Source organism: Anarhichas minor, unplaced genomic scaffold (assembly GCF_050575085.1).
Source record: "Anarhichas minor isolate MPS153535 unplaced genomic scaffold, ASM5057508v1 ptg000007l, whole genome shotgun sequence".
NCBI lineage: Eukaryota > Metazoa > Chordata > Actinopteri > Perciformes > Anarhichadidae > Anarhichas > Anarhichas minor.
In genome coordinates, this window is record NW_027466453.1 from 16,431,544 (window position 1) to 16,446,165 (window position 14,622).

The window sequence follows — 14,622 nt, forward strand, 5'->3', positions numbered from 1 at the left end:
AGAAGTAAACAAAAAGGACTGCATTGAACAAGGAAATAACTGCAATAATGATTACATCTTTTATTTCAGGTATTGTGAAACTTTTTTTTTTGCTGTCTCCAAGTGAACATCGTACAAAGCAGAAAATTACTTGATAAATGATAGTAGATACAGATGAGGTATGCATACACACACACACACATATACATTGTATGACTTGTCATCCCCAACCAAAACAACAACAATAAAATAATAATATGTAATGACTAATGGTTGAAAGTGGATACGGCTTGCATATCTCCTCCCTGTTGTATGTCTATCTTTTGTGCTATTCATTAGCCTGTCTGCTCTTCAGCCAATGTCCTCGGAGACTGATGGTGCATCTTTCTGTAGAAATACATTTTTCATATTTATTTATTTTCATTAAAATAAGAGGCATGCAACGTTACACAAACTCTAATCCCAGCAAGACATTTGAAAGAAAGCTTCCTACAGATCAGTGAAACACAAGACCTTTTGAATTGAGCCTTGTATCAGAGGTTCACATATGCAGGCACACCTAGCATGTTGTTTTGTCTGTTACTATTTTGTGTATTTGTGGACCATATTAACCTCAAAAAGAATTAGGTATGCTAAAATGAAAACGAACATTTCACTATAAATAAAGTGCGATCGTGCATTGTTGTTTTAGTTACTAAAACTCACCACTGATCCTTTTTCGTTGCGCTTATTGAAAGAACAGGTCAGCCATTTCACGTATTCCTCTCTGACCTAGAAAATACAACGAAATACAACTCCTTTAGATGTATATGTTAATGCTATCAAAAAACAGATGGCTGTTTTTATTGCTGTCAATGCTAGAAGACCTCTGTGGATTGAAAATATATCAGAAAGAGTCATCCCCCGCATAGAGTCTACCTCCTTGTTGAGCAGGCAGTGGACGATGAAGAGGAAGGTGCCCTGCTGGGAGTTAAGAACTATGAAGAGGACCTGGAAGAAAAGGTTTGTCTGGTACAGGCCAAGGATCCAGGTACAGCCCAGTATGACAAACTGGGCCAGGATCTTGAACACAATCACCCTGTAAACAATGAGAATTGAATGAGTTTAAACATAGATGACTACTGAGTACAGTATTTTTAACACTTTGTGTTGACACTTCCTCTATCAGTCTGCAAATTATATTTAACTAATATGTTTAATATCAAATTATGTACCTGCATAAGACTATGAAATTCCTCAGATTTTTCATTTCAATGCAAAGATAATCTTGAGCACCCATACCTGGTGTCTTTGGATTGAGAAACATCACTTTTCATGTTGGCCAGTGTGGGTCTCAGACTCCATAGAGTAGCACAGAACAATATCCAATTAAGCTTGAGAGAAAAAAAAAAAATACAGACACAGAAGCTGAGCTGATATAGAGCAGCATATTGCCAAGAAAGAAAGAAAAACATTTATCCACAGCTGGTAAAGACTACTTCCTAGCCTACCACAACTGCATTTTTCGACCCCTCCACTTTTTCGTGTCTCTGGTTAGCTCTGCATTGCCTGCTACCCCACAGTGCTTTGACAGCAAAATCACTCACGCCCTTAATAATTAGGGGGGATTTGTGTTTGGAGAAAGCTTCTTGCATCACCTTGTGTTGGCCTTTCAGTGCATGTTGGCTAGTTTTTCAGTTGGCAAGTTAAAGCTAGAGACCACACCAGGCTGAGCTGATTGAATTTCCGCTGAACAGATGGGATGCAACTGCTAATATGGTATTTACTTACTCCAAGGATAACAATCACAGGGCCGGATAAAGCCCAGTTGAAATGACGCTGTCTAGAGAGCCAGCACCTGCAAAAGGAAACAAACAATCCTTTCAACCTAGATGCAGACATACAGGAGAATATGAGTGTTTGTCTTACTGTTTGTCATACTCACACCTCTGCTTCAGTAGCACCATATCCATCAGAATATACCAGTGCAGAAATACCCACAATCACAAATGGAACGCCGTAGCCAATCAGGTAGAGAAGTGGCCTTGGAAGGCCAGCTCTCTGGATGACCTGCACCTTAGAGAGTCTCCGGACCAACAGGTGGAGCTGGAGCGCCTCCAGCAGCATCCACACAAAACTTGCTATGACTACGAAGTGGAGGAGCCCTGCCATGACGGTGCAGGCCAGCTGTGGACACACAAGGTATATCTTGAAAACAAAGAAATGCTCCTGGAAATAGCCTCATCGAAGAATGCTTCAGTTGGTTCACACGTGGGAGAGACCTGTACTGCTGTACCTCTTGTTCAACATATTCGTCATTCCACAGCAGCAGCAGATGGGAGAAGAAGAGGCTGAGGCAGAGGTGAAGACGGGCTGTGTTGTTGATCTTGGGGTTCCAGCTACACAGGAGGAAGGTGAAGATGGCCAAAGCGAGGAAGAATAGTCCAACAATCACACACATTCGGTTTAGCCACTCGAGGAAAGGATTCTCCGGTGGAGCCTGAGAAGACATGACAACACAGGCAAACACATACTGTGATCAACCTGGCTATGTGTGTGGGAGCCCGTATTAGCAAATGCACATTCACACACACACACACACACATCAATAATACCTCCCCTATCTGCATGATGAGGGCAAACGTGGATAGATGGGAGCAGCTGCACACCGTGTAGTTTTCATTGGTGTATGCAACCCAACAGCCCTCTTCCGACCAACGCATGGTCTTGGTCTTTTTGCCTCCTGTTTCACTTCCTTCTCCCTCCTCTGTTTTGTCCTCCCAGTACACGCAGGTCACCAAACCAGACTCAGGTACCATCTGATGAAAGATTTTAAGATAGGCTGAACGATAGCAAGCCTTGTGTTTCCTCAAAAGGTAGATGGATAGAAAACATTGGGCAGCACCTTCTTATGTTGGATGGTAAAGTTGACGGGCTCAGTGAGGTTGGTGTTGTTCATTGCCGGTAAGATTGCAGTGATGACATCCGAGTACATCTCTGTCCTGTTCTCTGTTTTAAAGTATTGATGACTAAGAAGACTCTCCATCCCATTTAATGTCATAAAGGCCGCTGTTGCAGAACCTGGAAGTGTCCAGGTGATCAACAGGGTTTTTGTTTTAGCCCATTTCAAATAATTAACATTAATGCATGTCATTTCCCACCATGCTGTTTTCAGTTCATGAATATATAATTCTCTTTTTCTGTTTCTCTACTTTTTGAATGTCATCTTTCAAATGAATCTGGCAATCTTGGTAATTTGCCATCATCTTTTTCATTATGATCTTTTTTTTCTCACCGTTGTTATTTTTGGCCAGACCTTCCAGGTTGATCTGCATGGTGTTGTCCTTGACTGAGAGCGAAGAGCTCTTCGTATTGTTGCCTCCAGGCCCGATAGTTTCAAGACTTAAATCTAACACACAGGTCAGTCTTTAGATTTTTGATGATCCACACAGTACACATACAGTAAATGTATACAGTGAACTAAGATGAACATGTCTTACCCACTGTGGAAGTCTTCACAGTTCTCTTGGTTTGGTTCTGACCTGGCTGCACTATAGCAGACACTAAACGGTCTGAGATGCCCAGGATCACACTGCCGGTCTCCCCGTCTCCTTCGCTACTCACCTTGCTTGACCTGGCACGTGGTCCAACACCTGACACTTCCTGCAAGAATACGAACATTTCAATAACTGACCTTCCTGATGATGCAAACACAAAGTAGGATTAGACCATCATCAAACGCCGTGCTACAGTGACACATATTTATGGAATAACAAGTACCATAGATGCTGAGAAGCTGTTTGCCACAGTCTGCAGATAAAGCACACAATAGAGAAAGAGGGAAAGAATTATGTAAATGCAGTTTCAGTGTCATCCTCACACAATGTGCATTACACTTCAGAGCATCCAACCATGTACAATGGCACAGTTTAAAAAAAGTGTTGCATTCATAATCAATGATTTTAGGACCAATAACAAAAGTGTATAGATCATTATTGCAGCGAGTGATCTATCATGGAAACACATATTTAAAGGTAAATTGGAGAGGACCACCGCTCCTTGTTTTCTACTCACTGCTTCTGGTAAGATAAGGCCCTCATTGTCTTTCAGTTGTTGGTCCATGTTGCCAAGAAAAGCTCTCTCTTTTGTCTGACCCTGCAGCAAATACACAAACATAGCCTCATCTGTAATGTAATGAGCTGGAACGATAATATATTTTGGCAAATATGTAAACATTTTTGCAAGATGAAATATTGCAACATTGTCACCTCTTCCTACTCACATTACAAGTAACCGATTGTATTGAGGCATGCTGTAATTTAGATTAGATTAAGACACCTGCGTGTTGTTATAGTTTTTAAAATCATTCATTCTTTGACAGTGCTGGTGATCCTTACCTCTGGGGGGTTTATCTCATCTAAAATGTCCTGAAGACCTGGTGAGTCAGTGCAGATGAAAATGACAAAAAAATTGAGCACATCAGGATACGGTAGTGTACTTTATATACTGTAAGCAATTGCATCCTAAACTCACTTTTACAATATGTGACCCCCGTCTCCCAAAAGAGTCCAGTTGAAGGGTAGAATCCGTCAGGACAAGAGCAATAGAAGGTCCCCGGTACGTTAGTGCAGACAGTTAGTTTACCACATAAACCAGGTGTCTCACTGCACTCATCTATATCTGTAAAGAGAGAGAACACACACTGTTAAACACATACTACTAAAATATATGGTAGCAACATCACACTAATAGTGAACATGTGCACTCACCTGTACATGGGTTAGCAATGCTGGCTATCACACCTGGGTTGTTCAGCCGAAAACCAGGGAAGCAGGTGCAGGCGTAAGATCCGATTGAGTTTGTGCAGTTGGCATCAGGACCACAGATGGTGGCATGTTTGTCACACTCGTCAACATCTGCCAAATACATGATACACAAATTAAACAATAAACCAGACAGCTTTGTGTGACTCTTCACTTCTTTTAGAAGTTACAATTAAGTTTTCCATCTGCTCCTAGTTGCTGAAAAACATCTTGAATCTGAAAAACATCAATCTAAATACCAATACAGATGTTGGTCTCGCTGGGCTCCTGGTCGGGTTCAGTCGGTGCGTACCCCAGCTGACATGTACAGGTATGAGCTCCCGGTGTGTTGGTGCAAACAGATTCAGGGCCACAGACGGTGGAGTTGAAACACTCATCAATATCTGAGGAAGGAACACTCAACACAGTTGGTATGAAATTGTGAAGATGCTAAAATAAATGGGGAATAAATGATTTTACTCCAAATTAAATGTGCTGAAACAGGGGTTTAACAAAAATGTCATATTCATATTTTGACATTTAGAACTACATCTGTTAATAGCTTAGAGGACATGAGAAAAAGTCTTTTTTATCCGGTGATGTGTAGCATTTCTGAAAACAGACCTTGGCAAACTGGAGTTGCGTCGGGCACAAGGTGGTAGCCTTCATGGCATTCACACACATAACTTCCTATGTTGTTGTGACAGGTCCCAACATCGCCACAGACATTGTCAAGACACTCGTCAATATCTATAAAGGAAAACAGAAAGTTGTATATCAGCCTGAACTCAATAATGTCATCGCAGCTCAAGATTGACAGCGAGACATTTTTCAAACGGTACCTGTGCATTGGTTGGAAGTTCCAGGTGGTAATGCTGGAGCTGTAGCATTGTATCCATCCAAACAGGTACAGGAGTGTGATCCAATGGTGTTGGTACATTTAGCGTCGGGACCACAAATTCCTGCAGTCTTCTGGCACTCATCGATGTCTGCCAAGAGACGTTACAGACAGGAGTTTAAGGTGCGAAGTGCGGTACATGTTCACAAAATGAAATGAATGAAACATCTTAATGGTGTGATGAATGAAATGAACGGGAGATAAAATATAGTTACAGTGATTATACGTATATCCCACTGTGATTTACTGCAGTTCAGATTAAATAACTGTACGTACCAATACAACCGTATGAATCTGGTGTGGGTCGGTGTGTTGGGGGGATTTCATACCCAGAAACACAAGCACAGCCTCCACCACCTGCACACTGAGCAAGGGGTCCACAGGAGTCTGTGTTACACACAGAATGGTCTAAACCGAGACAAAACACACACACAGAATCAAATAGACAAACAATATTCTTGGTGAAAGATAGAAGTATCTCTTTAACTGCAGTTAGCAGCACATCATTTACTGGGACATTGAAACATACACTTAAGTACATTGCAACGTATGTCAGTGAGTAATAACCCCTTACAGGTTGGATAACCCGCACTGCTACGTGAGTGAGTTGATGGTTTGTAGATGTAGAATCCTTCAGGACAGAGGACCACGGCTATTGTAAGACCATAAGCAGCACACGTTCCAGTCCAACCATATCCAGTCCCTGTTGTTGGAGTTTCCGATTCAGTTGTTGGATGATTAAAGGACAAATAGATGGGGTACATGGTACCACCACGATGGCCTGAACGGCAGCCTGTCAAAAGTCTGTCTCCACCAAACCCTGTGAAGCGCCACCAATGCAAAACAAGACGTGCATCATCATTTGGATAGCCAGGAAAGGAGGTTGAATCAAATAAGTAGTTGCGCCATGTGTCAGTTATGTTCGTGTATCTATCACAAGAACCTGTGTGGAACAGAAAATCGTGCATATGTCAATAATGATGAAAATATTTCAGCAAGAACCAGAATCTGTATCTGATGTTTACAAGTGAAAATCATTCTTACCAGGAGGAAAAACACAATGGCCAAGGATGAAGAGGGAACCTATAAATCACAAAGACAAAGAAGAGTTATTGTTTCTATGCATTCTAAAAAAGTCTAAACATCATTTATATAATCTTAAAATGTGTGTGAGATTTATATGCAAGACCGTTATAGAAATGATCTCAATGTTGAGCTGGTGAGGATGATATTGCTGACAAGACGTATTCATAAGACTAAACTATAACAGTATTTGTTGCAACAACATACTGCCAATGTACAGTATTCTTTAGCAAACTCAATTTTATTTTCATAATATTGCTGCATTTGGTTAAAAAATAAAAAGCACATGTTTACTCTGGAGGCAGATCTGAATCCAGATACAGGTATTAAAACAATTGTGCAGCCTTAGCAGGGTTATTATAATTGAACAGTAGTATAATTTATCGTAATTCATTGTCACACATCATCAACTATATGAAACATGAATTAACTCACCCAGGAGCAGTGAAAAGGCACAGCAGTGCATCATGACAGGTCGGACTCCACAAAACATCAAGTACCACTGTTTAAGCCATGTATACCTACATTTTGCTGATTTGCACAGCATCCAAAAACTGTTTTTACAAGGTTTGGCACCAATGCAAAAACCAATGCAAAATTATTTACGTGTGACACAGCTCAAGACGCGAGGAGGGAGCAGAGGTCTGAGAGGCATACTGCAATACATTAACATTTATAAAAGTCCCCATCTGCTTAGTAGTTAGAGGATCACCCCAAACTATGTTCCGAATGCAATAAACAGTATTAAGAACATGTTGTAGTTTGTGGTATATGTTTCTGTATTGAATTTGAATTATTTTTTCTTGCTGTGGTTGTGTTGTGTTGGCCTATAGCTTCATGATCATTAACAGGAGGTTTACCTGTTATTCATATTGGACATGGATGCATTTATGTTGGTAAATAGAAAGCCAAATGTTCGAAAACATTCTTCAATGAAGAGGTTTTTTATGATGCTAAAACATTCCCCAGAGGCAAAATAAAGACAAATGTTTTATTTGGGCTGAAATAGCTTCTTGTCATTCATAAAGATGGTAAATGTGTGGTAATTATGTTAGAGAGTAATGTTGTTGGATAAAGTAAACATGCTTAAGACTATGTAATCATGGCTTGGATACTCTTCTTGGGTATTTCGATGTAAGCCCACGTACAGTGAGGCATTAACATCAGATGAAAAAGTCCATACTGCTCCTTTTGTTATCAAAGTCACCATTTCTGAGTGGTTGTAAATATGTCTGGACATTTATAAATTCATATATATATAGTTTCCAGAGTGAAACACCTCAGAAGAGAGGGTGTGTGCTTCCCCTGTCATGTAAATTTGTCTTGTAAAACTCTCACATGGTTGTGCAGCTAGGCTGTATGTAAATAACCAACAAATCCCTGCAAACACAAACAGAGGAAAACACACTGGTCCTTTTTTTTAAGGCCGCAGCTATGTACTGTGTGAACATCTTGCAAACCTGGTCTCGTTAACTGAAATTTAAAATCCAGTGAAAATGCTGCATTGAAATCAAGGCTGATACCAAAAAGAAGGAATGAGATGAAAGAAATAATTTCTTGACAACATTATTAGGAAAGATCACTGGTGTCTATCATCATGGAATTGTGTTAGTTATATTCAGAATGGACTAATTGACGAAGTAAAATGGTATCACACCCACAGGATATTACCAGATATTAAGAGGGAAATCTGACAGAATAATAATAATAAAAGAAACACGACTGTCTCTTTCGGTTGTTTAATCTCTTTTATTCATCTATTTGTCGTTACCTTGATGCTAGTTGGATTTGACCTGTATATTTAGACTCATGAGTGTCCATTGCCCCCCAGTGGTCACACTGGGAAACTACAGTACTACGATCAAATAAATTAATGTCAAGCGTTTAAATCAGATATGATCGATATTGATTGAAATACAATATTACTGTGATTGTTACAAACACAACATCAGTACTGGTAATAACTGTTGATAATGAGTTGTTTTAGTGACAATTGTGGGGCCTGGGGACCCGCTAGAGATGTTTATATTTAAATCAAGGCATACATGATAATAAAGATATTGTTCATAACAATACGTTTTTTCATGTTTATAACTAACTTCCATAAACGTCAGTATGCATACAAATTATAAACACTTTTTAAAACAACAATTAAAACATGTAACGCATACACAACATACTCAAGTAGGATTTCAAACAGTTTACTGAAACTTCCGGTGTATACTTTCAAAATAAAGTCACGATTGAGGAATTCATAATCGAAATACAATATATAAAATGGTTTTGTTAATTTCTCTATAAAGGTAATAACAATGATATATTGTCGATGTGGCACAGTAAAGGTAGCTTGAACACATGGCCAACCCGAGCCCCCACGAGCTCAACAAAGAAAGGAGGACGGAGCGGGCGAACTTACTAGGAACCATTATTCATAGTCTGTGTTTCCTCACCACTATTTATAGGAACGGAATAAGTACAGTGAGAGTACGCGCACCGGTAAATCAGTTGCATTTAAATTATGTTAAATGTCTAAATGCTCTATATTCCTGTATTTCTGTGTCCCTGCATCTCTAACGCCTCATCAGTTTGAAGCTGGAGAATCTTAGCATCGCTTTCACGAGCCACAGACTGCAACTAAAGCTGCTGTTTAGGCGTGTTGTTGCTGTTTGTGTTAGCATCAGATGCTAACGGTACAAAGCGTTTAGTCAGTGTGAGACGTTATCAAGTTTTATGTTGCGGTTATTGACTATAGTATTATTAAAATACTTGTTGTATTGTTTATTAAACGTTAGTTAACCCTCGTGGAAACAGGTGTTTGTGTGTGTGCGCGCGCTTTCTATTCACATTTAACCTGGTTAACGTAACTCTTCTTTTTATAGTGTAACGCTGCCCAACTAACCTGAAGCCATTGTTTATGTGTTCATAACAACCACGGAGACAACCATGACTTCGCTGGTGAGTTTTATCTCGTCGCTCTCAACTACAAAACCTGACTTTTATACCCGCTAATAAGTTCTGATCTTGTACTTGTACACCTCTGTAATCTTATGACAAGTTAACTGTAAGGTAGAAATAAGAGCACAGCCTTCACATATCATGTAGACAGCCTTTTATTACTATTTATCTAATTTTAAAGGAGGATGGTGGTGTGTTGCAAGAGACAAAAGTCCCCCAAAATAAATGGTAATCTGTTTGTCTTACAGGGGAGCAGCAGTTCCTCAGCCACGGAATACACAGTGCGAGTTCCCAAGTGAGTAACATGGCCTGTCATGCAAATGTCCTCAGGCGGAAAAGTGAGCCGACAAGCCTGGTCACGTGTCTGTTGTTCTGGCAGTTTCTGTGCAGGCATGTTGTGTAACTTAAAACAAGGCGTGCAGAGCTCCTCGTTCATGTTTTGCAGACGTCTGTATTAAGAATGTAGATGAAATGACCGTATGTGTACGTACTGACCTTTGTGGTAGTCCTGTGTGTTGATGTGGATGCTGAAATGTGCCATTACAAATAAGAATTGGTTAGTTAGACTACATGGTGTATTGTTTATACTATACCTGTGACCCTCGATAGGAATAAGCAGCTAAAGTTAATGTTTTTTTTGTTTGTATTTTGGTTTATCTGTCCCATAGAAACACCAGCAAGAAGTACAACATCATGGCTTTCAATTCAGGAGACAGAGTCAACTGTTCAACCTGGACTCAGGTGGGCTTCCTGTCAGCGGTGTAGCACAGAGAGAAATGACAAGCAGCGTGGTTACCCTAAAAAGAATACAGAAAATCTGAAGTCTAAGACGAGTGTCTTAAAGAAGCAGCAATAGCGACTTACATTTCTTAACTCCTTCTTCCTTCCTTCCTTCCTTCCTTCCTTCCCAGGCTCGTATGGAAAGAGACATGAGTGCCCGACGGATATACGGGGAGGAAGAGGCAGCGGACGGCGCGGCTGGCAGTGAGTTTGGCAAAAAGCAGCGCGAGGAAGCGCGCCGGAAGAAGTATGGTATTGTGAAACGAGAGTTCAAAGTGGAGGATCAGCCCTGGGTTCTGCGGGTCAATGGCAAGGCCGGCAAGAGGTGGGGAGAAAGAAATACTTCAGTACCGTCCGATTCACTCTCAATTAACCAACATGTCTCTCTTTGAACCTGGTTAGGTTCGGAGGGAGCACACGTATACTTATGTTTGTTCTTTATACTTTTAGAGAATTTCAAATGTTCTTCATGGGGATCTCTACTGTTTTTATCTCTACCTGTTACAGGTTCAAAGGTGTAAAGAAGGGCGGTGTTACAGAAAATGCATCGTACTACATCTTTACTCAGTGTCCTGATGGAGCGTTTGAGGCCTTCCCAGTCAACGGCTGGTACAACTTCACACCGCAGGCCAAGCACCGAACTCTCACTGCTGAGGAGGCTGAGGAGGAGTGGGGCAGGTGCGAATAGGGGTTGAACATGGGATAGCTATATTTAGTTTAAAAATAAAATATATGTATGTGTGTCAAACACTTAATATCAGACATTCTCCTCGCTTTACAGAAGAAACAAGGTGGTGAATCACTTTAGCATCATGCTTCAGAGACGTTTCCGGGAGCAGGAGCGTGGTGGTGGTGGTGACGATGATGACGATGACAATGAGAAGTCCGGGAAGAAGAAAAAGAAGGGGGGTGGGAGAGGGGGCGATCTGCGCATTCACGACCTGGAGGACGACTTGGAGATGAGCAGCGATGACAGCGACAGCAGTATGGGGGAAGGTGAGAAGGAAGAAAAAGGATGGGATTAAAGACACTTAAACGGGATTGCAGTATTCAATGTTCCTTCAGTCTGCCATAGCTGTACACGTTTTCATTCCCTCTGTCATCGTGTGATTTCCCCCTTTCCACCCACCTCTTCATCGGACAGATGGAGACGGTAAGACGAAGGCGAAGAAAGACACGGGGAAAGGAAAGGGAAAGAAGAAGAAGAGAAAGAGCAGCGACAAAGAGGCCTTGGAGGACAGCGATGACGGGGACCAAGAGGGTCTAGAGGTGGATTACATGTCGGATGAAAGCAGGTCAGATCCGTCGTGTCCTTTCACACGAAGACTCCCTCTTTGTGAGCACGATACAAAATGTTGGTCGTTGGCTGTGTTTCTTCCTTCACTAGCATGTCATTCTGTTTTCCCGGAGCAGTTCAGACGAAGAGCAGGAAAAGGGAAAGCCCAGCAGCAAAGGAGAGGATCACCCCAAAGGTCAGGTCTAATCACTTAATTAATCACGTAATGAAAAGAAGACAATGATTCTATGCATGTGTTATATACTCGTATCCATGAGTGTAAGTCCTCACTCAATGCGCACAAAGCGTTTAAGTTGTTGTGTTTAGGATTTACTGGCTTTACGGAATGAATGATTGGTATTTAGATTGTTTTCCTTCCAAAATGTTTGTCCTTTATAGGGATCGATGAGGCGTCTGAAAGTGAGGAAGAGAGTGAGGAGGAGAAACCGAACGAAGAGGAAGCGAAAGAGGAGGAAGAAGAAGAGGAGGGAAAGAAAACGCCGGTCCAAACGGAAAAGAAGAAGAAAAAAGGTGCAGACCCCGCGGAGACAGAAAAGGGTTTGACGACATACATACTTTAATGAGCTCTTAATAAACATAAGCAGAGTTAAATGACACTCCCGTCTGCTTGATGCATGAAGACAAGTGCATTTATGCTGAGTCGTGTGGTTTTGTGTGTCACAGACAGCAGCGGCGAGTCAGAAAGCTCGGACGACAGTGACATCGATGGAGAGACGGCCTCTGCTCTGTTCATGGTGATTAGTGTGTGCGTGGCTGCATAAGTGGATGTTCGTGCATTTTCTCTTTCACATTCAACTTGGTCGTAAGCAACAGGATGATCAGTTACTAAGAGTCAATGACGTGGCTCTTTCACATCTCTAGTAACATCCTGAATATTTTCAATTACTGTAAAGCAAATTCTGTACGCAAGCAGAGCTCTTACTAACTCATTTTGGGGGGGGGGGGGGGTGACCGTGCGGATGGTTCTGTGTTTCCATGTTTGTAGCATCTCATCGAGCATCCCTCTTTCTTTCCCCGTCTCAGAAGAAGCGCACGCCTCCTAAACGTGGTGGACGTGGCTCAGCAGGCAGCTCCAGGACTGGCAGTCGCCCCGGGACACCATCCATAGACTCTGCCTCCACCTCCAGCACACTCCGCGCTGCTGCCAGCAAGCTAGAGCAAGGTGCCTCCTCATACCCCATTTCGACGTATTTGTGTGAAACTTTCAAAAGTGGCCATTGATGTCGCTGATTCGTTATTCTGTTCCAACTATATCTGTCTGTCCTGCAGGTAAGAGACAGACGCCGGGTCCGAGCGCTGACTCACCAGCTGCCAAAAGGCTCAAAATGGAGCCCAGCAGTCAGAGCCCTGCTCCCTCTGGGAAGAGTACGCCTCAACCCCCATCAGGCAAATCCACTCCTAGCTCCAGGTACTTGATTGTTCCCAGTCTTCGTTTATGCCTTTCAGAAATATTAAGTTATTTAACGATTCTGAGATTTACGGTGAAACTGCAAAACATATATTTTTGTTTAAATGTTGAACTTGGTCTTTGTGAACAGGTTAAAAACGGTGTTCTTTTCTGTCCGTCTACTCCGCAGTGATGTGCAGCTAACGGAGGAAGCAGTCCGGCGATACCTGATCCGTAAACCGATGACCACCAAAGACCTGCTGAAGAAGTTCCAGACCAAGCGCACGGGTTTGAGCAGTGAGCAGACCGTCAACGTGCTGGCACAGATCCTGAAGCGCCTCAATCCGGAGCGCAAGAATGTGAACGACAAAATGCACTTCTACCTCACCGAATAAGCGACGGGGTGGAGAGGAAGTGAACGTCTTCAGTCACAAAACCAGGGCCCCCTGAGGGGGTCTGTGTCCGTTTTAAAACATGCTGTCCTGTGACGTGCCACAGGATCGGAAGTTGTCATTACTGCTGGCATTTATCAAAAAGTATTTTGTTTAGTATTCAGTATTAAGCATCCTGAATTTGTTTTTCATTCCCTGAAATCTCACGTTAAATAATAGAAAAACAACTCGATTTTTCTCCATGTGTGAACAGTTTAACTTGGAATTTAATGATTGAAAAAAAGTCTTTAACTTGTTTTGTTTTTCTGTCGAATTTTTTCCAATAAAATTAAAAAACTGTGGCTGTGTGAGAGTTTACTCTTTGTACCCTGTCCCTCATTTACCCTCGTCGCAACATACTCAAACAGGCTACGTCCTTTATTATTTTCATACAAACGCTAGTGTATGGAAATTTAATAGAGAAAAAGCTTTTGATAAATATGCTTCGTATAGAAAACTAAAATAGCATTTCAAATCTCAATCAGTAACCTGCGAAGTAAGGTTTTGTAAACGGATCATTTTTACAACTTGAGTTGGAAGATTGCATCCTCAAGGGCTTCAAATATAATTATGAACTAGTTCTTTATTTAGTTTCTAGAGGTGTACTGAATGTGTTTTCAGCCTGCAATACATCCACTGTTGTGGAGTTCAGTTGGCAGCCATTTGATTCTGCTTTGTTTTCTTCTTTGCATATATGAGGCGTTCCTATGAGCCTGTTTGGGAGGATTATTATCAATCAATGCCTCGGGGCAGCAACAGAGGAGGACCGGTCGGCCCGGGTTGTCATTTTTGTTCTAGGAACAACTTAAAGCTATTAGCATATATGTATGTATCTGTATATTCTATTATGATCATGGACTCTTGCTTAATCATTCCAAATGATGAAATATCTGACGGTTTCATTAAATCATTAAGGAAGGTGTAGCTGAAGAACACCTCTAATAATGCGTTAATGTGCACTGTAATGAATTGCTGTAAATTTACGGTGGATTTTCAACGGTATCTTACAGTATTTCATAGCTGTAACATAC

The 14,622-nt window shown here is 41.5% G+C and overlaps 2 protein-coding genes across 3 annotated transcripts; one reads left to right on the top strand and one right to left on the bottom strand.

Annotated features, from left to right (window-relative positions):
• Positions 1 to 697: 697 nt before the first annotated feature.
• Positions 698 to 7,234, bottom strand: LOC142945296 (uncharacterized). The gene is given in 21 exon segments (XM_076086712.1): positions 698 to 1,057; positions 1,261 to 1,352; positions 1,750 to 1,816; positions 1,904 to 2,145; positions 2,255 to 2,458; positions 2,574 to 2,777; positions 2,864 to 3,039; positions 3,254 to 3,367; positions 3,459 to 3,621; positions 3,739 to 3,768; positions 4,033 to 4,113; positions 4,356 to 4,393; positions 4,492 to 4,638; positions 4,728 to 4,874; positions 5,021 to 5,164; positions 5,385 to 5,603; positions 5,606 to 5,749; positions 5,935 to 6,066; positions 6,233 to 6,601; positions 6,703 to 6,741; positions 7,177 to 7,234. Coding segments are annotated over 21 exon segments (3,117 nt in total). The 3' UTR covers positions 698 to 750.
• A 1,951-nt stretch (positions 7,235 to 9,185) lies between these two features.
• On the top strand, positions 9,186 to 13,893 carry gtf2f1 (general transcription factor IIF, polypeptide 1). 2 transcript variants are annotated; one of them, XM_076086206.1, is made up of 14 exons: positions 9,186 to 9,237; positions 9,621 to 9,696; positions 9,945 to 9,991; positions 10,365 to 10,437; positions 10,608 to 10,801; positions 10,984 to 11,154; positions 11,258 to 11,472; positions 11,621 to 11,771; positions 11,890 to 11,948; positions 12,152 to 12,310; positions 12,437 to 12,507; positions 12,797 to 12,935; positions 13,043 to 13,181; positions 13,351 to 13,893. In XM_076086206.1, the coding sequence occupies exons 2-14, from the start codon at positions 9,685 to 9,687 to the stop codon at positions 13,553 to 13,555; spliced, it is 1,635 nt and encodes a 544-aa protein (XP_075942321.1). In that variant the 5' UTR covers positions 9,186 to 9,237; positions 9,621 to 9,684; the 3' UTR covers positions 13,556 to 13,893. The 2 variants fall into 2 exon arrangements, with proteins under 2 accessions (XP_075942321.1, XP_075942322.1); XM_076086207.1 differs by having other exon boundaries at positions 12,152 to 12,283.
• Positions 13,894 to 14,622: the final 729 nt, after the last annotated feature.

Excerpts from the sequence above, each read along its gene's own strand:
- gtf2f1 (XM_076086206.1), top strand. Across the intron at positions 12,311-12,436 it reads CCCCGCGGAGACAGAAAAGG|ACAGCAGCGGCGAGTCAGAA; the intron begins GTTTGACGACAT and ends TGTGTGTCACAG. Across the intron at positions 12,508-12,796 it reads CGGCCTCTGCTCTGTTCATG|AAGAAGCGCACGCCTCCTAA; the intron begins GTGATTAGTGTG and ends TCCCCGTCTCAG.